This window comes from Cherax quadricarinatus, chromosome 72 (assembly GCF_038502225.1).
Source record: "Cherax quadricarinatus isolate ZL_2023a chromosome 72, ASM3850222v1, whole genome shotgun sequence".
Taxonomy (NCBI): Eukaryota; Metazoa; Arthropoda; class Malacostraca; order Decapoda; family Parastacidae; genus Cherax; species Cherax quadricarinatus.
In genome coordinates, this window is record NC_091363.1 from 6,330,795 (window position 1) to 6,355,469 (window position 24,675).

General features: G+C 39.0%; 1 protein-coding gene across 2 annotated transcripts in view; it reads left to right on the plus strand.

Moving 5' to 3' along the window:
* The first annotated feature begins 994 nt into the window (after window positions 1-994).
* Window positions 995-24,675, plus strand: part of Ccz1 (vacuolar fusion protein CCZ1) — a 38,551-nt gene continuing 14,870 nt past the window's right edge. The window contains exons 1-9 of one of the 2 annotated variants that reach the window (XM_053795085.2): window positions 995-1,160; window positions 3,612-3,709; window positions 7,416-7,509; window positions 8,352-8,558; window positions 9,293-9,468; window positions 10,553-10,675; window positions 13,524-13,648; window positions 18,284-18,548; window positions 18,791-18,860. In XM_053795085.2, coding sequence (XP_053651060.1) covers window positions 1,080-1,160; window positions 3,612-3,709; window positions 7,416-7,509; window positions 8,352-8,558; window positions 9,293-9,468; window positions 10,553-10,675; window positions 13,524-13,648; window positions 18,284-18,548; window positions 18,791-18,845 — 1,224 coding nt within the window. In that variant the 5' untranslated portion in view covers window positions 995-1,079 and the 3' untranslated portion in view covers window positions 18,846-18,860. Of the gene's footprint in view, window positions 1,161-3,611; window positions 3,710-7,415; window positions 7,510-8,351; window positions 8,559-9,292; window positions 9,469-10,552; window positions 10,676-13,523; window positions 13,649-18,283; window positions 18,549-18,790; window positions 18,861-24,675 lie in introns of those variants that run through there. The other variant, XM_053795084.2, reaches the window with a different exon arrangement.

Sequence of the window (24,675 nt, forward strand, 5' to 3'; positions counted from 1 at the left end):
AGCCAATAAGATAAGATGAGATAAGATAAGATTTCGTTCGGATTTTTAACCCCGGAGGGTTAGCCACCCAGGATAACCCAAGAAAGTCAGTGCGTCATCGAGGACTAACTTATTTCCATTGGGGTCCTTAATCTTGTCCCCCAGGATGCGACCCACACCAGTCGACTAACACCCAGGTACCTATTTGCTGCTAGGTGAACAGGACAACAGGTGTAAGGAAACGTGTCGAAATGTTTCCACCCGCCGGGAATCGAACCCGGGCCCTCCGTGTGTGAAGCGGGAGCTTTAGCCACCAGTGAGGGTGCCACGAATACTCGCTTACCTGCCTTAATAAACTGTATGTGTAGATTACCTAGGATAACTCCCCAAAAAATCAGACAAAGTTACTTATTTCCTCTGGGGTCCTTGAAATGAACTATTTACACGTTTATATCTGGTCACATTCGCAATGAGTTACTTATGCAAACATGAATTAGGTCACCCCCCCCCCCAAAAAAAAAAAAGAGGGGGCAGTGCTTTATTTAGAGGGAGCAAAGTCAGGGTATTTTCCAGCTTGGTTTGTAATATACAACTGTGGATAAAATACTTTGATACCTGCCAAGTGTTTTAAAAATCTCTCCCTAGTTACCCTACCCAAGCCTTGAAAATTTGAAACCGACTGGAGGAGCTCTTGTCGAGTTATGAACGAAATAACGAAAAGTTGTAGGAAAATGAAACTTTGACAATAACTTAAATTAAAATAATGATATTCACCACTTAAATAACTAGTTCTTTTATATTCGAATGCTAAACTTCAGCTAATAATTCGAAATGCATAAAAGTGGCTTCGACATTTACCATGCGTAATAAATGCACTACAATAAGCTTAGTGTGGTTAGAATTTAATTGTCCCAAAATATTTCTTGCAATTTTAATAATTAACTCTGGATATAATGGCGTGAAAAATACGAAAATAAAATAATATAGAGGAGAAGGCTACGGCTGGAGGTTAAGACGAGTTTTGCTCAGTGTTTTGGGCCTGGCTGCTGTAGGTGTTTGACATATGTTTCTTATGTGTTACTCAACCTCAGTTCATTATAATGTCAGGCGAGAATTCGTCAGAGCCAAAGCTTTTACACTTATTCATTTTTAACGCCAACTTTGGGCAGAAGGAAGGACACGTGAGTATAAAGAAGAGTGAGGAGCTCAGGTCTGTCCAATATTATCCTGACGTGTTACCTGTAGGGATTATTTTATTAGATTTACAGGTGTTTTATTCTTCAGGGGAGTTGTGCTCATGTTTTTCAAAGGCTTGTGATCCGAGTAATTAAGAGCTACGCCTTGGATCGAACTCTATTAAATCTGACTCCCTCGCCCGAGGGAGGAGGTGCCCTGATACCGGTGAACCCGAGAGGCTTTTGATCCAAGGAAGTGGACTTGTCTTGCACTTCCTTGGATCAAACCGGATTTTCTTTCATTCCCCAGGCACTATATGACTCCCTACAGATATATCATTTCCCCATGACTACAGTAGTCTCATTTCTCTGACTCTGTATGACCCTGTGGGTTTAGTGCTTTCCCATGAATATTATAATAATACAGAACTGTTCTATGGTTTGATTATAATAATACTGCAGTTTAATTTTACAATACTGATACCTGGAGAGAGTTCTGGGGGTCAGTGCCCCCGTGGCCCGGTCTGTAACCAGGCCTCATGGTGGACCAGGGCCTGATCAACCAGGCTGTTACTGCTAGTCACATGTACTTGTAGGGTTTGTCCCTATCAGGGTAAGGTGGATGGCTGTTTTTGTTGGTCTGAGGTAGATGATTATGATTCTTGGGCCTAGGGTTGACTGCAGTTTTTGTGTTGATGATTGTATTTGAGCTCTCAGGTATTCTGCAATGGATTCTGCTCTGCTTTACCTTGGAGCTCTATGCAAATGATAAGGCATAAATGCTTGCTTCAGAGCCTGCTTCACAGCAGTGTTAAATTTATTCCAGAAGTCTGACACTCCAGTGAGTTGTCATACCTTACTGCACTGACTGTCTGATGAATGTAGTAGCACTTAAATGTCATGATAATTCCTCAGTCCAGCTGTTGTATCAAAGATGTTACATTTAAAATTTGAGTTTATGGGGTCCATACTGAAGTTTTGTATATTTAGTTGGGAGGGGAGGGCACTTCCTCACATTTTTGCTATTTCCCTCAAGTAAATAAACTCATCGAATGTGAAGCAAGTCTTTAAAGATGTGGTTATGTGGCTGTAAGCTGATGGATGGGGCTGTAAACACACTTATAGCAAAGAAGAAATTTTATTCAGTAAACCCTCAGTTTTATGGACCTCAGTTTAACGGACTTCAGAAATATGGGACAAAATCTGCTGGGTCGGTTCATTTAGAAACGGTGGACAAAGTCATTTGCATGCAGAATTGTTCATTGTTATAATCACAGAGAAACAATCTTCTCTACCCACCAGTCACTGGTACTAGTTACCCATTCCTCCCTGATAAAGCCCTCGGAGTTCTTCTCTGCAAGCATGTCATTATTCCACCAAATCTTCAGAGAGCAGTCAAAAAGATGTCATTGTAGTTTCAAGTAATATTGCAAATAATTGTTTAATAAATAAACTTGCACTATGTACATGTTAGTTAAGTTTTCTTAGAATTAAATAATTGCAAAGCAATAAATTCTCTTACTCAGCTCATCACTTACAAGCCAGTATATCCAACAAATGCAGCAGTAATAAATGAAAACTGGCAAAATACTAACTGTTATTACTGTTACTGTATATTATCATTAATATTCTTCTTTCAACAAACCGGCCATATCCCACCAAAGCAGTGTGGCCCAAAAAGATAAACAAAAGTTTCTCTTTAACTTTAGTAATGTATACAGGAGAAGGAGGTTACTAGCCCCTTGCTCCTGGCATTTTAGTTGCTTCTTACAACACGCATGGTATTGTTAATATTATTTTGTTATTTATGGGGAAGTGCTACACTCATACAGGGTCATACAGTACATGGGAAATGAGAGGCATGGAAGTGAAGGTTAGTTAGGGCCACATGTATGAAAATTTAGCTCAATTTTTGTAATAGCGATGATACTGGACTTGAATTTCTCTAACATAGAAGAGTCAAGTTGTTACATTCACTTTTGAAAGTATCTATTCCCTGTCATAAGAGTTGACAGTAGTTGGTACAGCCTCTCCTCACTTAGCGACATACTCGGACTTACGACGGGCTCTCTGACCAGTATGCATATCTAAATAATGTAGTATATTAGAGCTGATTTCCTCAGTTCTATTTATTACAATATATGGTACACTACTGTATAAACATTTAAAAATATACCAGAAATGTTATAAATGGTACACAGGTGACATTAAAACAGTATCAAAGATGGTTGACACAAACCCACTACCATTATAGTATGCTCTTCACTAAGCGACGAATTCATTTACCAACATGGTCTTAGGAATGGAACTCCATAATTAAGTGAGGAGAGGCTGCACTGTACTGTGGATCTGACCCTTAAGTTTTGAAAGGTGATTAATTTTTGTAAAGTGGGGAAATAGGGTGATAGTTTTAAATTTGTAACTGCTTTTCAATTTTTTTTGTTTTTTTGTCCTCAGGAACATGAGAAAATACTATTTTATCACCCTAGTTCAACTGACATAGATACACAAGTACGGCATGTGGGCTTGGCTGAGGCTATTACTAGATTTTCAAGGTAAGAAATAATATCTTAATTAATGATCTTTATTATGAAGAATGTTTTTTCTTAGAATTACATAACTACAGGTAACACTTGCTTAACACTGTCGGTGGCTGTCACATAGAGCTACGTCATTGAGGTCAGGGTCCCTCACATAGCTCATTTGGGTAAACTGTGAGTGGTAGATTTTGGCCTAGTGTGGACAATATAAAAAAAATCCTACACCATGCAGTGCATGTTGAGAAAACATAACTGACTGTTTGTATGGTTTAAAATAGCAAATTTAAGGTGTTTTGTTGGATGGTTTTTATGGTTTTATTGGCTGTTTTTGTATAATGTTTGATGGATTGGAAGACATACTACAGAATACACAAATAACCCGCACATAAAAGAGAGAAGCTTATGACGACGGACCGAAACGTCGTCGTAAGCTTCTCTTTTATGTGCGGGTTATTTGTGTATCGTTCCAGTCACGGTATTGTGCCTTTTTTTGTTACATACTACAGAAATAGTGATGATTTGAATTGGTTTCAGGAGTGGAAGTAGCTTGAAATTGAACTCAAAGGAGCAGAAATATTAGATTTTTGCCAGTGTATTGCTGAGGATGGGTAAGGCCCTCCTACTCTCCTCAGTCTGTTACATGGGTTTTTAATCAGTCTGATTCAATTATTTGGCACTGTAAACCATGACTAATCATTCCTGGTTATATTTTATTATCTGAGAAATAGAGTATATGTTCTATTTTTGTGTGATTATTTACTCAAAATGGAAGGCAAGTATAATATAGAAGAGGCCTGGGAATATGATTAAATGAACAGAAGAAATGTTTTTACTGCCAAGAATGTCTACATTGTTTATTTTGGAATCTGTTCTTAAATTGGTATTTTTTTTAATTTGGTGTAAAATTAGGCAAATTACAAGCTTATGTGCACTTTATAGGGTAGATGCAATAATTGAACAGGCAGTTTGTGCTAAATTGATAGAACAGAATGTATACTAGTGAAATAGCAAAGAATTTGGTTGAATGGAGCAATAGAATTGCCTTAAAATAGGACTCAAAAGTGGGCAAAATTGCTGATGCGTAAATTGCACCAAGACCGCTTACTTTGCACCTGCGTAATTCCATTAGTTTTCCATCAAATTTCATACTTTTGATGTCATTACCTTCAGAAAAAATTACCATTTCAGATTTTTTTTTTTAATAATGAACACTGAAAGTCATATTAATTTTGTTCGTAAAATCTCAGTGTATAGCAATTTAACCCTTTGACTGTTTCAGTCGTATATATACGTCTTTCGAGCCAGTGTTTTAGACGTATATATACTCAATAATTCTATCTGCTTCAAATCAAGCAGGAGAAGCTGGTAGGCCCACATGTGAGAGAATGGGTCTGTGTGGTCAGTGTGCACTGTATAAAAAAAATCCTGCAGCACGCAGTGCATAATGAGAAAAAAAAACTCCGACTGTTTTTGGATTAAAATGCCATCTTTGAGGTGTAAAAATGGTTGTAAATTTCTCCGACTGTTTTTGGATTAAAATGCCATCTTTGGGGAGGTGTATTTTTGTATATAACAGTATTTATGGTTGTATTCTCAATTTCATGCTATTGGTCTGTAGTTCTTTGCTGTTGCTTTACTGCCCCCTTTGTGGAGTGGGGCTATGTCTGTTGTTTTTAGTAACTGAGGGACGACCCCCGTGTCCATGCTCCCTCTCCATAGGAATGGAAAACACATACTTTGGGTTTCTTTCGATTTCATTTATAGCTTTTAGTTCTTCCCGCGATTCCTGACTCCTAAAGGATTCTTTTAGCTTAAGTTCGATGCTTGCTATTTCTCTGACCAGTGTCTCCCTGCGCACAGAAATAGGATTGATTTTGATTAGTTTCACGATATCGGTTAAACAGCTTTTTGTCGGTCTGGGGCTCCTCGCAAATTGAGTATATTGTTTTTGATATGGTGACTCAAAGGTAGCGGAAATGTTCTGGTTTATTTTTTGTGCAGAGATTTAAAAGCTCGTGTGACCAATGTTCAAGAGTAAGCAAATCACACCACACGTCCAATACACGTCAACTGGGGAGTTTAATATTCTTTCACTAGTGCACAGATATTATTTATACCATTTTTTACAATAATGCAGTAGTCTGCATAACAGTAAATCTTCTATTTTTTGTGTGAATAAAAAATCAAAATAGAATGCAAGAGTAATACAAGACGGGCGTAGATGTGACTGATAAACAGAGGGTATGTTATTTTTGTACCAAGAATGTCTGCATTGTTTATTATGGACCCTATTTTGAAATTGGCATCTTTTTTAATTTGCATGAAATTGGCCAAATTACCAATTTTTGACCACTTGATTTGGTAGTTGAAATCAGTAAATGGGTAGTTTCTTGTACTCAATTGATAGAAAAAATGGAATTCTAAAGAAATAGCTGAGAGTTTGGTCGACTGGAACAATGGAATTGGCCGAAAATCGGGCTCAAAATTGGCAAAATTGCCGATGCGTATATATTGCTGAGATCACTAACTTTGCGGGAGCGTAATTCTGTAAGTTTTCGATCAAATTTTGTACTTTTGGTTCATTACCATCGGGAAAAGATTCTCTATCATTTCGTGAGAATTTTTTTTTTTTTTTTTTTTCTTCAAAAAAATTTTTTGACATAGAATGACAGTTTCAGAAAGGGGCTTTCGACAGTCAAAGGGTTAAACATTAGGCAATACATTTGCACTATAAAAACCATGATTCTGATACACGGCACCATCCAACAGAAGCAGCATAGGCTCTTCCCCTGTTTTTTGTGCCCTGCTTTAGTATTGTATTTGATTTATATACTGTTATTGTAGTAGGTTCGTCCAAGGAGGAATGGTACTACCATCCCATCATCAGAGTATGAAGTAGAAACTCGGTAAAGGTTTTGCACCCTGGTGGGATTGCTGGTCTTAACTTTTTCATTCATGGCCAGTAAGATGGCAGGTACATGTATATCTTACAAATTTCTGTGTACTGTTGCAGCAGAGAAGTTAGTTAAAATGTTTTTTGGGGGGGATCAGTTTGTAGTGTGAATGCTATACAAAAAATAGGATACAATGAAATTAGATGGTGTAGTGTTACAAAAGTCAAAGTTCCAAGAAAAATGCAAGATATGTTGTTTGAGAGTATTATAACCAGAGCTGAATGAAAGGAGTAATGTAAGGGTGTCTGAGGAAAAACTTGGAAGGTGGTTGAAAGTGCAGTGTGTGTTTGAACATTCAGAAGGATGTGTGTTAGAATGGAGTGAATGAAAGGGAATGATGTATGGAATTTGCCATGCTGTTGGAGTGTAAACAGTGTTCTTGAAGAGACATTTAAATGTTAGGAAATACAATGCCTGTACTCTGGATAGCTGTATGACCCTAGAAGCTTTAGCGCTTCTTTTTGATTATTACAATAATAATGTACTCTGGATAGGAAATTGAGGTAGTTTACAGGCTTCCTATTGGACAAGATTCAATGCATTACTGAATAGCAGATAGAAAGTGACAGTGAATGTACCATATTCTTTTGATAACACTGCCAAGGTGGTAGATGACCAAAGTGTTGAATAAAATTTGCTATAGCAAATACGATTGTTTAATGATATAACCAGCTGACCATATTGCCTGCTATTTTGGGGGGACAATGAATTCAGGATATAAAAAAACACACAATTCAGGATTCAAATTTTATTTTTTTTTTCCACAGAACTTTCAAGAAAGATGGAGACTGTGAAGCAGTACACACACAGAAGACACGGCAAGTGTTCTACCAGCCAGAGTCGGACATGTGGATGGTCATGGTATGTATAGTCGGGGGCCTTAGTTTGTAAACATCACTGAGAAATCTTTGCCATTATTGTGCATATTCAGAGCACTTAAGTAAATGAAAGGAATGAGGTACAGTATTTTGTTAGTAAAAATCCTGATTATATTCAGCCTTTCACTGCTAATTTTTAATACTGTATACAGTTATACAAATTAAGCTAGGTACTATACACAAAAAGACTAAAAGTGATGACTAATGTTTTTATGGATTTAATGTAAATTAATTAAATACCGTAGTCAAAGTGCAAGTCTGTATAATATATCAATTAAGGGACCAATATAATTATTTTGATTATCTTACCAGTACCTATTTGTAGCTACAAGAACAGAGCTGTGCTTGTGGTGTGTGATACAGGATATGTGAAAAGGAAGTCCTGGTGCAAAACTAATATACATAGTATCATATTCCACTGTTATGTTTTCTTTCTAGCTGACAAAAAATGCCAAGAATTTCCAGTATAGTACAGTACTGGCACTGTACATACAGCCTCGGCAAAGCAAATTTTGCCTTTAAAAAACAAGTTTGGAAAAGGATGAATAAAACACACAAACAGCTTTATGAGCTTTATTAGAGAACTTGGAAAATACAAAACATCAATATCAGGTCATTTGACCATTTGCTTTCATTACATTTTTAATCCTATTTCATACAAGATCAGTGGCCAGCATTTTTTTTTTATGCCAAAAGTTTTTTTTGGCTGAAACTGTATAATGATATGTACATAGACATTATTTACAAGTGCAGACTTTCACTACTGTTAAATTACAGAAATATCCATTTTTTTTTTTTTTTTTCAATTTTTTTTTTTTTTTTTAGACTGTTGGCATAGGATGGATCTCTAAAATGCGTGAGTCAGGGCCAGTACGAGAATACCAGAGTGAGGGAGTGCAGGATGTAATATTGCGGGCAAGATTAATCAGCTTGTACCATTCCTTCACTCTGCAGCATGCCTCCTTTGCTAGTGTTCTCACATCAGCAGGACTTCAGGGTCTCAGATCAACACTCAACACTTTTGTAAATTCGGTAAGCTTTTGAATTTGGGCTGAAAGTCATTGTATTGTATGATATTAATGTAATGAAACTGGGCTCTTGGGAATTTACATTTGGTAGATAATTTTAAGATTTACACACTCTTTTCCAAGTTAATAATTTTACAAGTTTATAATTCTATGGTTTTGTATGGTTTAATTGTTAACCTGGTCAGGATCTGGCTGCTTTGCCAATACTCCAAGAACCACCGCCAGGTAGACACTAAGTTACTAGGCACAAGGTTTTTATTTCACTTGTGTAAAAATAATATGTAGGATAGTTTACATATTTTATTCAGAATTTGGTGTAATTTTTGAGAGGCCTCCTCCAATCTTTAAAAAAGCAATGCTCATTTATTTCCTCGATTAGTGAGGACTACTTGACTGGAGCTCAATAAAAGCTTATTACATGCAAATGATGAAATTTAATGTTTAATTTTAATAAAATTTTGGTGATAAGTGAGTGAGAATATTTGCAGGTTTTGGGTTTTGAACTGTAGCATTGGTGCAAGAATCGCTCCATCACTGGCAAGAAATTGATGGAGTGAATGTGCTGAAAGTGTTTCTTTTTTTTCTGGGTCACCCTACCTTGGTGGAAGACACCCAGTTTGTTGAAAAAATCATTATATTGTTCAGGATTATCATGGAATCTTACTTAACATTTTCTTAAATAAATTGGTGTATATACTCCTCATAGTTTGTTTTGAGAATGGTAGTTTTTCCTTTCAGTATGTATCATCAGTGGATATGAGCAGTGGAGACATCCTGGCAGTGTGGTCGGGTGTGTCATTCCTACCACTTGACAGACAAACATTCCTGAGGATTCATTGCTGCCTCTCTCTTCTTCAATCATCCTTTCCAAATATCAGCCACACAGCATTCTTCTACAATCATCATGTTGTCTGGTGCGTACTGTATATTCATGAGAATGCAGCTTTAATAAATTTATCTTCTGTAAATAACAAAAAAAGGCACAATACCGTGACTGGAACGATACACAAATAACCCGCACATAGAAGAGAGGAGCTTACGACGACGTTTCGGTCCAACTTGGACCATTTACAAAGTCACACTGTGACTTTGTAAATGTCACACTGTGCGGGTTATTTGTGTATCTTCTGTACCATGTATTAATAATGTACATATCTGCTGTTTATTAGTTATGTAAGGAATGTGTTGTTAAAAACTACTACTCCATTTCCCAAAATTTACAGTATTGGAATTTTGTTACACATTGTCAGGCTAGAACATCCATCAGTTGAAACTGTGTATACTATACTGTATCTTGCTGGGCTTTTAATCCATTCACTGTTGCTTGTACATATACTGTACATATTCTGCCAGCAGTTTGCTTTCACAAATTGTGGCCAGAATGTAATACAGTCAAGCACTTAAAAATTTGGCTATTGCTAGGAATGATTCTAGTGGGCAGGGATATATTTAGACTGCTGTGACAGTACTGATGAAATAGCTAAGCAGACTAATGTTTATTAATAACTCTAATTAATGTAAGATTTCCTTTGCAATTGACTATGCCTATTCTGAGACCAGACTACAGAACTTTGATCCCCAGACCCATTAACAGATAAGGTAATCATAAGTATATAGGTAGAAGTAATTGTGTAAATAGTTCAGTGATTAGAAATTCTCCAGGACAGTACCTTGTTCACCTGTTTGTATATATCTATATCAGAAATAAAATTGTATTTTTTTTATAACACTATCCATCTCCCACCAAGGTAGGGTGACCCGAAAAAGAAATGCTCTTACCCTCATTCGCTTCATCACTGTTTTGCCAGAGGTGTGCAGGCACAACACAACAGATGCCCCTCCAAACTGTAAATATCCCCACCTCTCCTCCAGAGTGCAGGCACTGTACCTCCCACCTCCAGGACTCAAGTCTGGCTAACCAATTTCCCTGAATCCTTTCACAGAATGTTACCTTGCCCACAGCTCATCAAGTCCCAAAAACTATGCAGTACATTGCAGGTGTGGCTTGAGCTTGGAGGACCTTCGATCTCTTTCCCGGTACCTGAATGATCAGCTGCTTCCAGGCCGCTTAGAAACCAGTTTTCAGAGTTCTTCATCTGCACCGACCAGTTATCTCTCCAGGTACAAAAACCTTTTGTATACACATATTTAATCTTTGGTGTGCTTTAATATGTTCATGATAGTGATTCAAGTTACATTCTTTTTTAACACTGGCCATCTCCCAGTGAGGTAGGGTGACTCAAAAAATAAGGAAACACATTCAATATCAGTCATTAGCCACCAGAAGTGTGCAAACATAATGGTTCCAATGAACATCTGAATCGTGACATCCCCACCAATCCTTCTGTTCTTGCCACCTCTGGAACTCGGGTCTGGGTAACAAGTTTCCCTGAATTGCTTCATAAATGTTACCTTCTGACATTCCAACAGCACATCAGTCCATAAAAATCATTTGTCTTCACTCACTTCGATCTAAAATGCTCACACAGGCCTTTTGGATGCTTGTGCCCCTAGCACTCGAAATTTCCTTTACCCTCCTTCCCCTCCAATTCTTCCTGGGGTAACATTTATCCCTCCTTCCATCTTTCCACTCAAATATCCTCTTGGTCATCCTGTACTTCTCCATCCTCTCTAAATGCCCAAACCTCTTCTCAAGCCCTCTAAATTATATCTTTGGTAACCCCACATCATCTAAATCTGATGCTGTAGACTCTTTACATAATATTCACACAATGCATCCCCCCCCCTCCAATATATCTCCACTGTTATACGAGTGTGAGGCCCATGCCTCACACCCATATAACAGTGTTGATGCCAGTATTCACTAGCACATTACTCTTTTTGTTTTTTTTCCTCAGCAGAAAAAATTAATTTTTCTTAACAGATACCTCAACAAAGAAAGGAAAGAGGGAAATTATTTCCCAGTAAAAGTAGGCCTTAGACAAGGATGTGTGATGTCACTGTGGTTGTTTAATATATTTATAGATGGGGTTGTAAGAGAAGTAAATGCGAGGGTCTTGGCAAGAGGCGTGGAGTTAAAAGATAAAGAATCACACATAAAGTGGGAGTTGTCACAGTTGCTCTTTGCTGATGACACTGTGCTCTTGGGAGATTCTGAAGAGAAGTTGCAGAGATTGGTGGATGAATTTGGTAGGGTGTGCAAAAGAAGAAAATTGAAAGTGAATACAGGAAAGAGTAAGGTTATGAGGATAACAAAAAGATTAGGTGATGAAAGATTGGATATCAGATTGGAGGGAGAGAGTATGGAGGAGGTGAATGTATTCAGATATTTGGGAGTGGACGTGTCAGCAGATGGGTCTATGAAAGATGAGGTGAATCATAGAATTGATGAGGGGAAAAGGGTGAGTGGTGCACTTAGGAGTCTGTGGAGACAAAGAACTTTGTCCTTGGAGGCAAAGAGGGGAATGTATGAGAGTATAGTTTTACCAACGCTCTTATATGGGTGTGAAGCATGGGTGATGAATGTTGCAGCGAGGAAAAGGCTGGAGGCAGTGGAGATGTCATGTCTGAGAGCAATGTGTGGTGTGAATATAATGCAGAGAATTCGTAGTTTGGAAGTTAGGAGGAGGTGCGGGATTACCAAAACTGTTGTCCAGAGGGCTGAGGAAGGGTTGTTGAGGTGGTTCGGACATGTGGAGAGAATGGAGCGAAACAGAATAACTTCAAGAGTGTATCAGTCTGTAGTGGAAGGAAGGCGGGGTAGGGGTCGGCCTAGGAAAGGTTGGAGGGAGGGGGTAAAGGAGGTTTTGTGTGCGAGGGGCTTGGACTTCCAGCAGGCATGCGTGAGCGTGTTTGATAGGAGTGAATGGAGACAAATGGTTTTTAATACTTGACGTGCTGTTGGAGTGTGAGCAAAGTAACATTTATGAAGGGGTTCAGGGAAACCGGCAGGCCGGACTCGAGTCCTGGAGATGGGAAGTACAGTGCCTGCACTCTGAAGGAGGGGTGTTAATGTTGCAGTTTAAAAACTGTAGTGTAAAGCACCCTTCTGGCAAGACAGTGATGGAGTGAATGATGGTGAGAGTTTTTCTTTTTCGGGCCACCCTGCCTTGGTGGGAATCGGCCAGTGTGATAATAATAATAAAAAAAATACCTCAACAAACTACCCCCCTCCCCCCCCTCATCATTTCTATGACTCAACTTATCTTTCATCTGCAGTTCAAATATCTGAATAGATTACTTCCTCCATACTCCCTCCCATCTGATATCCAATCTTTTATTACCTACATCTATTCTCATCACCCTGCTCTTACTTTCCTCCTTTTATATATATAATATTTTTTTTTTACCTCATTGACCATCTCCCACCAAAGCCATGGGACCCAAAAAAGAATTGCATTTATTATCATTCCCATATCCTTTCCAGAATCTGCCAAGAGAACTGTCATCAGTAAAGATTACAGGAAATGCATTGCTGCTAATTTTTGTTGGAGCTCCCTGTTGCATTTAATACAACTTCATGAAATTACTGATATGTGGTCTTTTTGGCTGTGGCCTAAAGGATACTGTTCTTTGCTTCTGAAATCGTATCTTTCTGGTCATTATGTCAAGTAATAGTCAGTGAGTCTGTATTCAGTACCAAATCATTATAAACTTTACACACACTTGTCCCAGTTGATTGAAGTGGTCTATACACAGACTGAACACACAGTAAAACATTACTCTGCTGTAGAAAGGAAACAGTTGATCAAAAATAGCATGTTCAGTCAGATTAGAGAGAAACATAAAATTAGAAACAGGATGATAGTTTGAAAACAGTAATTAATGCCTGTGGAATGGCAGCTAGTGCTTGAGTGTGGGGAAAATGACCTATCAGTTTTACTGATGGTGGAACTTTTTTTTACCATTTTAGATTTATTTTATTCTTCATTCTACTGTCTGTATTTTGTTACTTTATTTTGTAAGTTTAAATTGTGTGGTTTAATAATATGAGAATGTAATTTCTCAGGTTTGTGGGTATAGGAGTAACACCAAGTATCCACATATATGCCTGCAGTGAGGATGGAGACCTACAGTCATATAATCTACTAGTCTACACTTTAGCTGGAGCTACTGTTTGTCTCACTCTCCCAGGTGGGCCATATATGAATGTCACCTAGCAGAATGTTTCATGCATATATAAATAAAATCTAGGTAGTAAGTTGGTAGACAGCAACCGCCCAGGGAGGTACTACCGTCCTGCCAAGTGAGTGTAAAACGGAAGCCTGTAATTGTTTTACATGATGGTAGGATTGTTGGTGTCTTTTTTTCTGTCTCATAAACATGCAAGATTTCAGGTACGTCTTGCTACTTCTACTTACACTTAGGCCACACTACACATACATGTACAAGCATATATATACTCACCCCTCTGGGTTTTCTTCTATTTTCTTTCTAGTTTTGTTCTTGTTTATTTCCTCTTACCTCCATGGGGAAGTGGAACAGAATTCTTCCTCCGTAAGCCATGCGTGTTGTAAGAGGCGACTAAAATGCCAGGAGCAAGGGGCTAGTAACCCCTTCTCCTGTATATATTACTAAATGTAAAAGGAGAAACTTTTGTTTTTCCTTTTGGGCCACCCCGCCTCGGTGGGATACGGCCGGTGTGTTGAAAGAAAGAAAAGATAAATAAAATATCTAGGTAATAGGTTGGTAGACAGCAACCTCCTAGGGAGGTACAGTGGACCCCCGCTTAACGATCACCTCCAAATGCGACCAATTATGTAAGTGTATTTATGTAAGTGCGTTTGTACGTGTATGTTTGGGGGTCTGAAATGGACTAATCTACTTCACAATATTCCTTATGGGAAAAAATTCGGTCAGTACTGGCACCTGAACATACTACTGGAATGAAAAAAGTTCGTTAACCGGGGGTCCACTGTACTACCGTCCTGCCAATTGAGTGTAAAATGAAAGCCTGTAGTTGTTTTACATGATGGTAGGATTGCTGGTGTCCTTTTTTCTGTCTCGTGAACATGCAAGATTTCAGGTATGTCTTGCTACTTCTACTTACACTTAGGTCACACTACACATACATGTACAAGCACATATATACACACCCCTCTGGGTTTTCTTTTATTTTCTTTCTAGTTCTTATTCTTGTTTATTTCCTCTTACCTCCATGGGGAAGTGAAACAGAATTCTTCCTCCGTAAGCCATGCGTGTTGTAAGAGGCGACTAAAATGCCGGGAGCAAGGGGCTAGTAACCTCTTCTCCTGTATATATTACTAAATGTAAAAGGAGAAACTTTGGTTTTTTATTTTGGGCCACCCTGCCTTGGTGGGACACAGCCAATGTGTTGAAAGAAAAGAAAGAAAACATGCAAGATTTCAGGTACATCTTGCTACTTCTACTTACACTTAGGCCACACTACACATACATATACAAGCATATATATACATACCCCTCTGGGGTTTCTTCTATTTTCTTTCTAGTTCTTGTTCTTGTTTATTTCCTCTTATCTCCATGGGGAAGTGGAACAAAATTCTTCCTCCGTAAGCCATGCGTGCCATAAGAGGCGACTAAATTGCCGGGAGCAAGGGGCTGGTAACCCCTTCTCCTGTATAAATTACTAAATTTAAAAAGAGAAACTTTTGTTTTTCTTTTTGGGCCACCTTGCCTCGGTGGGATGTGGCCGGTTTGTTGACAGAAGAATATAGAAGTTACAGTAGTTCCATTTACATAAGTTTGTTTATAGTTTTGATACAATTATAATACAAATACAATTTGATACAAATGCATATTCAACAGAAAGCCACTTACAAGGCATAATACCATGATTGTTACAATACACAAATAACTTGCACATAGGAGAGAGAAATGAAAAACTTCTCTCTGTGTGGATTATTTGTGTAGAAAGTCACTTATTATGCAAGGCATTTTGGGCAAACTAATCCTAAGACTAACTTATTACTCAATACTGTCCTAGGTATTTTGCCAGTACAGCACAAGTAATTCACTCATCATAAGTTGGACACTTAAAACTAATTTATATGGATTTACATCAGAGAAATGATGTGCATTATATGGATTGGTAAAGTGGTGACAGTAAGGCATGAGTATTTATAATTATTGGAAATAACATTATGGAAGTCTTAATAGGGGCTTCTTTAATACCATTATTAATGCTGTTGCCAAATAGGGAACTTTTGTCATTTTCATGCAGTGAATGCCATAATGTTTGGATTTGATGAACTTGCTAGTGTTCAATGTCTCAATATTCTCCAGGTCTTTTTTATTTTTTTTTTAACACGTCGGCTGTTTCTCACCGAGGCAGGGTGACCCAAAAAGAAAGAAAAAAAACTTTTACAATTATTCAACACTTTCACCATCACTCATACATAATCACTGTCTTTGCAGTGGCACTCAGATACGACAGTTTAGACGTCCCTCCAAACTGCCAGTGTCCCAAACCTCTCTTTTAAAGTGCAGGCATTGTACTTCCCATTTCCAGGACTCAAGTCCGGCTAGTCAGTTTCCCTGAATCCCTTCACAAAATATTACCCTGCTCACACTCCAACAGCTCGTCAGGTTCCAAAATCCATTCGTCTCCATTCACTCCTATCTAACACGCTCACGCACGCTTGCTGGAAGTCCAAGCCCTCACCCACAAAACCTCCTTTACCCCTTCCCTCCAACCTTTTCAAGGATAACCCCTACTCCTCCTTCCCACCCCTACAGATTTATATGCTCTCCAAGTCTTTTTTATATCTCCATTAATTTGACTGAATCTTTTTGGAATAATGTAGTTGTTTTGACTTGAGTTTTTTTTAGCGTAATAGTATATCTGCTGGCTAGTTCTTTAGGTATTAATCCCAGTCTATATTACTTCTTGTGGCTTTGCTCTTTGTCAGTAATATGAAAGTACAGGGTTGTATAATATTAAAAGTAAAAGAATTCAATGATGTAAGGAGTAAAAAGTTTATAGAAAAAGCAGTGGGGACAGTAGATCTAAAATAGATAGTAATGGGTAATATTTGCTATATTAAATCATTGTAGGATCAGATAAAGGAGTGTTTTTTTTGGCTAGTCAACCATGCTACTAGCAAAAAGTAATTATTACAACTATGTGGAGTTATGAGGTAGTGATTATATTGAAGATGGTTTACTTAGCCGATTGTGTTTGAGGACGGTGTTTAGGTCACATTAACAGGTTATATCGTGCTTCTGCAGTTTTCCTAACAATTTGACCGTTGTGTACAAATTCTATTACCATTACTCAAGTGAAGTTGTCTCAGCCTGAATAAAAATACCCGATGCTTTTTTGTGAGATGCTCACTCGCATAGATGCTTTTTCTGTTTTATTGAAGGGGTATTGGATCTGAACAAGACTGGTCATTTGCCTCCAGGTTTATCTAATACTGCTTCCTTAATATCTATAGGGTCTTTTGTGATGTGCATTTTATCTTTTTATTACTTGGATAGTGGCATCCCGACAGGTGTTTCCATCAATAGAAACGAAGTAGGTCACTATTGATAAGGGCATTTGCAAGCTGCTGCTGCAGCTGCTGTTTCATTTGATCAGTCTGTTTGTCCACTCCATCAGCTTTTTTGTTCAGGAGTTCAGTTAGCTGTGTTTCATTTTTTTTTTCAATCCATGTTTGTCTGATCACTCTTTTCATTGAGGGACCTTGTCTTGTAATAACCCCAGACGTCCATCAAAGGAGCTAGGAGACGAATCCCCGCAGAAGGACACTTTGGTTGGTCAAGGCCTGGTTGACTGGGCTATGTGGGGTAGGTGTAGGGGAGCTTACCTCAAGGTTGATGAGGGGGAGAAACTAGATAAAAGATAGTTTTTACCTGAGGTTGACTATATCTTGAAATTCTTTCTGGTGCTGGCCCTCCAATGTTTTCCTCTAACCATGAATTAGGCAATTAATGGCTGGAGGGTATGTAGGATGCACCTCAGTCCATTCAGGTTGGTAGTGTAGCATTCCTGACAGTGGAGATCCTTTGTCTGGTGTGCTAGATGGAGCAAATGCCAACTTGATTTTTTTTAGTTATCTATGTAATATATTGTTGGATGTCTTAGTAGGCCATTCTAGAAAACCTGGTTTACCCACAGAAGCTGTGTATTGTGGCGCAGAACTCCCATGCTGCTGCCACTGTAGCCACTGTAGTACAGTAGCGTATTATTTTTTCCCAATATCTCATCTCTTCCTTAAACATTTTAGTGCTAGTGATGTATGGTTATATTGTACTAGAAATTAAAATTTATATGAGTAATGGCTTGATAGCCTTTCAAATAATCATTGGTGATTATGTGTACCTCTTTCTGTAATATAGTATATGGTATTTGATATTTAAATACAGCCACTCCTCACTTACCGATGTACTCGTTTACCGACAACTTGAACTTACAACGGGCTCTCTGACCAGTATGCATACCTAAATAATATAGTATATTAGTGCAGATTTCCTCTGTTCTCTTTACTACAGTATACGGTACACTACTGTATAAACATTTAAAAATATACTAAAAATGTTGTAAATGGTACAAGGTGACATTAAAACAATATCAGAGATGGTCGACATAAACCCACTACCATTATAGTATGCTCCTTGCTTAATGACGAATTCATTTACTGACGTGGTCTTAGGAACGGAATTCCATCATTAAGTGAGGAGAGGCTGTATAAGAAATATCACAAGTATATAATGTATACTAAATTTGAAATTCAAAATCACATGAAAAGAATGATGACTGATGAATCCCGTTTTTTCATTCTTCAGAGAGAGAAGCACTAACACCGTCTTTATATGAAAAAATCGATCGACTGTTAGAGGCCAAAGTATCGCAATTAGCCAGTGACATAGGAGAACAAATCAACAAGAAAAGCAGTTCTGGCACCAGCTCTGACAGTGGGAGCAGCTCATTTAGATATGTCTATCATAACCACATGAACCTCGCCACCAAGACTACTGTGCATGGAACAAATCAATCGTTGCCAGCTGAAGTAATGAAGACAATAGGGGACATGCACATAGACATGAAAAAGTTAGTATCCATAATTTTGTTTAAATAACTTGCTCATTTTTAGTTAGGTAATACTGTTAGTACATCATATTCAAGAAAAAATTTATTTATTGTTCCAGGTAACCTTTCAAATTTTCATTGTTCAGAACCGAAAATACACTGACATTACAGTTACAGTGGACCCCTGGGTTTTATAATTAATCCATTCCAGAGAGAGTGACTAAACCCGAATCTGATGAATTCTGAATTAATTTTCCCCATAGGAAATACAGTGGAACCTCAAAAATCGAACTGCTCCCAACACAACCAATTATGTAAGTGTATTTTTGTAAGTGCTTTTGTAAGCGTATTTTTGAGGGTCTGAAATGGACTAATCTAATTTACATTATTCCTGATGGGAATAAATTCATTCGGTAAAGGCACTCGAACAGCCTTCTGGACTGAAGAAAGTTCGATATTTGAGGTTCCACTGTAATGGAAATCCAATTAGTCCGTTCCTGACACCCAAAAATATTAAAATAAATACTTTTTTTACATGAAATATACATTTCCCTACACAGAAAACAATGAGACGTGCAAAATAAAACATTACTAAAATGACACCGTTATTGAAGACTTATTGATGAGTGATGAGACGAGAGGAGGGAAGAGGATGGAAGTATACTATTGTTTGGAAGGGGAATCCTCTTCCATAAAGACTTCAGGTACCAAGTCCTTTTCCGGGGTTACTTCCTTTTTTTGTTTTTTAATGCCACTAGGACCAGCTTGAGAGTCTCTGGACCCCTGTTGCTCAAAAAAGTGTTCCAGAGAGGTCTGTTTCTGGTGTTTCTTTAAAACTTCCCTAAAATAGGACACAACATTGTCATTGTACATGTTGCCAACACAGCCCACAGCAGCTTTGTCAGGGTAATGTTCATCCATAAATGTTTGCACCTTTGTCCACATTGTACAAATGTCCTTAATCTTTGAAGAAGGCACCTTCCTCCATCTCTCTTCCTCCTCCTCTGAAGCAATTTCCTGAGCTGTGGTCTGTTGCTGTTGCAGATGAAGGTCTTGCAGCTCTGTAGTGGTTAGCTCTTCATCGTGGTCCTCCTCCAACTCTTCCACAGCCTCGAAACTTGCATCCAACCCCATGGAATTCCCCAATGCCACAGTAGATTCCACAGCTGGCATAGGCTCCTTGGGGTCAGCCCCAAACCCTTCAAAATCCCTCTCTTGTACACATTGTGGCCACAATTTTCTCCAAGCAGAGTTCAAAGTCCTGGAAGTCACTCCCTCCAAAGCCTTACCTATAAGGTTTATGCAACTGAGGATACTGAAGTGATCTTTCCAGAACTCTCTTAGGGTCAATTCAGTGTCTGAGGTCACTTCAAAGCACTTTTGAAACACTGTACAGTTTTTTGAAATTTGAAATGACCTACTGATCCATGGGCTGGAGGAGAGGAGTGGTATTAGGGAGCAAGAACTTCACTTTGATGAAACGAAACTCCTGCACCATTTGCTCTTCCAAGTCTGGAGGATGAGTAGGAGCATTGTCCATTACCAGGAGGCACTTGAATTCCAATTTATTTTCCAGGAGCTATTTTTTCACACTGGGGCCAAACACATCATGGAACCAATCAAGGAAAATGTCTCTTGTGACCCGTGCATTACTGTTTGCCTTCCACATCACACTCTTGACGACACTGTTCTTCTTGAACACACTGGGATTTTCAGTGATACACCAGTAAAGGCTTCACCTTGAAATCCCCACTAGCATTACTACAAAACATGAGCGTTAGCCTGTCTTGGGAGTGCCTTTTCCTCCTGAGTAATGTAGGTCCTCTTTGGCATTTTCTTCCAAAAGAGGCCTGTTTTGTCACAACTGAACACTTGTTGGGGTTTGAATTTTTCAGCTTCTATGTACCCCTTGAAGTCCTGGACATATTTTTCATATTTTTGCCAGAACTGGCAGCCTCACCATGCCTTATCACACTGTGTATGCCACTACAATTCTTAAATCTCTCAAACCAGCCTTTGCTGGCCTTAAATTCACCAATATCAGCACTAGTTTCCAGGCATTTTCTTTATGAGATCATTATGCAACTGCCTTGCCTTTTCACATGTTATTGAATGCATAACACTATCTCCTGATAATTGTTTCTCATTGATCCACACCAACAACAAAGTCTCCACATCTTCCAGTATTTGTAATCTTTGTTTTGTAAGCATATTTGAACCTTTAGCAACAACAGCTTCCTTGATTTCCTTTTTCTTGGCCACGATAGAAGCGATGGTTGTATGGAGTTTTATATACAACCTGGCCAGCTCGGCGACACGCACTCCACTTTCATATTTTGCAATGATCTCTTTCTTGAATTCTTTAGTGTTTCTCACCCTCTTTACCAAAGGGCTGGCACTAGAAGCTTTCTTTGGGCCCATGGTGGCTTATTTAGCAGTTACAAGCACCAAACAGAATGGAATAATACAAAATGTATTGTATGAACGCTTGGGACCGTCCTCACTGACTGGTAAACAATGGCACACTGGCTGTACATGGAGTGTCAGGGCCACTCAGGCTGGGCAGACACTTTCTGGACAAATGACTTATTCCGAGTTCATTGACGATCACTGAGCCAATATTTCTACGAAAAAATTTTACTTATTCCGAATATTACATATTCCGATGACATAATCCGAGGGTTCACTGTATTACATTATTATTATAATCAAAACTAAGCACTAAACCCACAAGGGTGAGCCAGCTGCAAAATTCTAAATTTCCTGGTTTATAATTGTCCTTATTGGTACAGAATGCACTATGGGAATCTTAGCACAAAATAAATGAAGCTTTAGTTTCATTAGCCATATACTGTAGTTGCATTCTGTACCTGGAGTTGTGTTAGTGTCTAAGGTAATCAGGTTTGATTCAAGGGGAAAGAAGCTCCAATTCCTTGGACCAAAAGTTCGGCATTTAGGCACCTCCATCAAGGGGTGAAAATTTTCTTACTGCATTTTTTTTTTTTTTTTTTTTTTTTTTTTGTGAGGAGGATAGTCTCCTGACTACTAGTTTCCTTTTGTTTCTCCTTTGCTTTAATTTTCCCTAATACATTTTATTGGTATATGTTTAAGTAATTCAAATGCAGTTTTGATAAAGTTAACATTAAAAATATGTAGATGGGTAAAGAAAAATTCAAGGCTGTTTATTATTTATTCTGCTCTGAATGTGGGTAATAAAATTTTCAATAATTTGTTTTTTAACACTGGTAAGGTATGTATGAAAATATGAATCAGATTAAAGTGATATAATCTACAAGACACCAAATCAGAAAAAAATTATTATGCAGACTATATTTTGTATTAGCCATTTCTACCTTCATGGCATCTCAAGGCATGTAACCCCTGTGTATTTGTAGGGTTGACTTTGCAGATAGGTACAGTTATGTATTGTACATTATTTTGGTAAAGCTTACATTATGTGCAGCATTTTGGGTAGCACAGTACATTATACAGTGGACCCCCACATACCGTTGGCATCACATAACGTTAAATCCGCATACCGATACATTTTATTGCTAAGATTTTGCCTCGCATACCGCTAAAAAACCCGCTCAACGCTATTCGTCCGAGACGCGTCTAATGTGCGGCCTGAGCCAGCCTCACATGTTCCGCTGGTGGCATTGTTTACCAGCCAGCCTCCGCGGTAACATCCAAGCATACAATCGGAACATTTCATATTATTACAGTGTTTTTGGTGATTTTAATTGCAAAATAAGTGACCATGGGCCCCAAGAAAGCTTCTAGTGCCAACCCTACAGGAATAAGGGTGAGAATTACTATAGGGTGAGAATTACTCAGATATGGTAAACATGAGGAAATTAAATCTTCATCAGAGTACAAAACAAATTCTGGCCACAAAATAGAGCGAAACACCAACGTCAAAGACCTGGGAGTGATCATGTCGGAGGATCTCACCTTCAAGGACCATAACATTGTATCAATCGCATCTGCTAGAAAAATGACAGGATGGATAATGAGAACCTTCAAAACTAGGGAGGCCAAGCCCATGATGACACTCTTCAGGTCACTTGTTCTATCTAGGCTGGAATATTGCTGCACACTAACAGCACCTTTCAAGGCAGGTGAAATTGCCGACCTAGAAAATGTACAGAGAACCTTCACGGTGCGCATAACGGAGATAAAACACCTCAATTATTGGGAGCGCTTGAGGTTCCTAAACCTGTATTCCCTGGAACGCAGGAGGGAGAGATACATGATTATATACACCTGGAAAATCCTAGAGGGACTAGTACCGAACTTGCACACGAAAATCACTCACTACGAAAGCAAAAGACTTGGCAGACGATGCACCATCCCCCCAATGAAAAGCAGGGGTGTCACTAGCACGTTAAGAGACCATACAATAAGTGTCAGGGGCCCGAGACTGTTCAACTGCCTCCCAGCACACATAAGGGGGATTACCAACAGACCCCTGGCAGTCTTCAAGCTGGCACTGGACAAGCACCTAAAGTCAGTTCCGGATCAGCCGGGCTGTGGCTCGTACGTTGGTTTGCGTGCAGCCAGCAGCAACAGCCTGGTTGATCAGGCTCTGATCCACCAGGAGGCCTGGTCACAGACCGGGCCGCGGGGGCGTTGACCCCCGGAACTCTCTCCAGGTAAACTCCAGGTAAAGAGATGAAGAAAGAGATCATTGCTAAGTATGAAAGTGGAGTGCGTGTCTCCGAGCTGGCCACGTTGTATAGTAAACCCCAATCAACCATCGCTACTATTGTGTCCAACAAAACGGCAATCAAGGAAGCTGTTATTGCCAAAGGTTCAACTGTGTTTTCGAAACAGAGATCGCAAGTGATGGAAGATGTTGAGAGACTCTTATTGGTGTGGATAAATGAAAAACAGATAGCAGGAGATAGCATCTCTCAAGTGATCATAAGTGAAAAGGCTAGGAAGTTGCATGAGGATTTAATTAAAAAAATGCCTGCAACTAGTGATGATGTGAGTGAATTTAAGGCCAGCAAAGGTTGGTTTGAGAGATTTAAGAAGCGTAGTGGCATACATAGTGTGATAAGGCATGGTGAGGCTGCCAGTTCGGACCACAAAGCAGCTGAAAAATATGTGCAGGAATTCAAGGAATACATAGACAGTGAAGGACTGAAACCTGAACAAGTGTTTAATTGTGATGAAACAGGCCTGTTTTGGAAGAAAATGCCAAGCAGGGCCTACATTACTCAGGAGGAAAAGGCAACTCCCAGGACATAAGCCTATGAAAGACAGGCTTACTCTGTTGATGTGTTCCAATGCTAGTGGTGATTGCAAAGTGAAGCCTTTATTAGTGTATCACTCAGAAACTCCCAGAGCGTTCAGGCAAAAGAATATCCTCAAGGCTAATTTGTGTGTGCTGTGGAGGGCAAACAGTAAGGCATGGGTCACTAGGGACTTTTTCTATGACTGGTTACACCATGCATTTGAACCCAATGTGAAAGATTACGTAACTGAAAAGAAATTAGACCTTAAGTGCCTCCTGGTGTTAGACAATGCCCCTGGTCATCCTACAGACGTGGCAGAGCGACTTTATGGGGACATGAGCTTCATTAAGGTGAAGTTTTTGCCTCCTAATACCACTCCTCTCCTGCAGCCCATGGACCAGCAGGTTATTGCAAACTTCAAAAAACTGTACACAAAAGCTCTGTTTGAAAGGTGCTTTGTAGTGACCTCAGAAACTCAATTGACTCTAAGAGAGTTTTGGAGAGAGCACTTTAATATCCTCAATTGTGTAAACCTTATAGGTAAGGCTTGGGAGGGAGTGACTAAGAGGACCTTGAACTCTGCTTGGAAGAAACTGTGGCCAGAATGTGTAGACCAAAGGGATTTTGAAGGGTTTGAGGCTAACCCTGGGAATCCTATGCCTGTTGAGGAATCCATTGTGGCATTGGGAAAGTCCTTGGGGTTGGAGGTTAGTGGGGATGATGTGGAAGAGTTGGTGGAGGAGGACAATGAAGAACTAACCACTGATGAGCTGCTAGATCAACTTCAACAGCAAGAGGCCAGACCTGAGGAAACTGCTTCGCAGGAGGGGAGAGAGAAACTGAAGAAGTTGCCTACTTCAAAGATTAAGGAAATGTGTGGAATGTGGCTTAAAGTGCAAATCTTT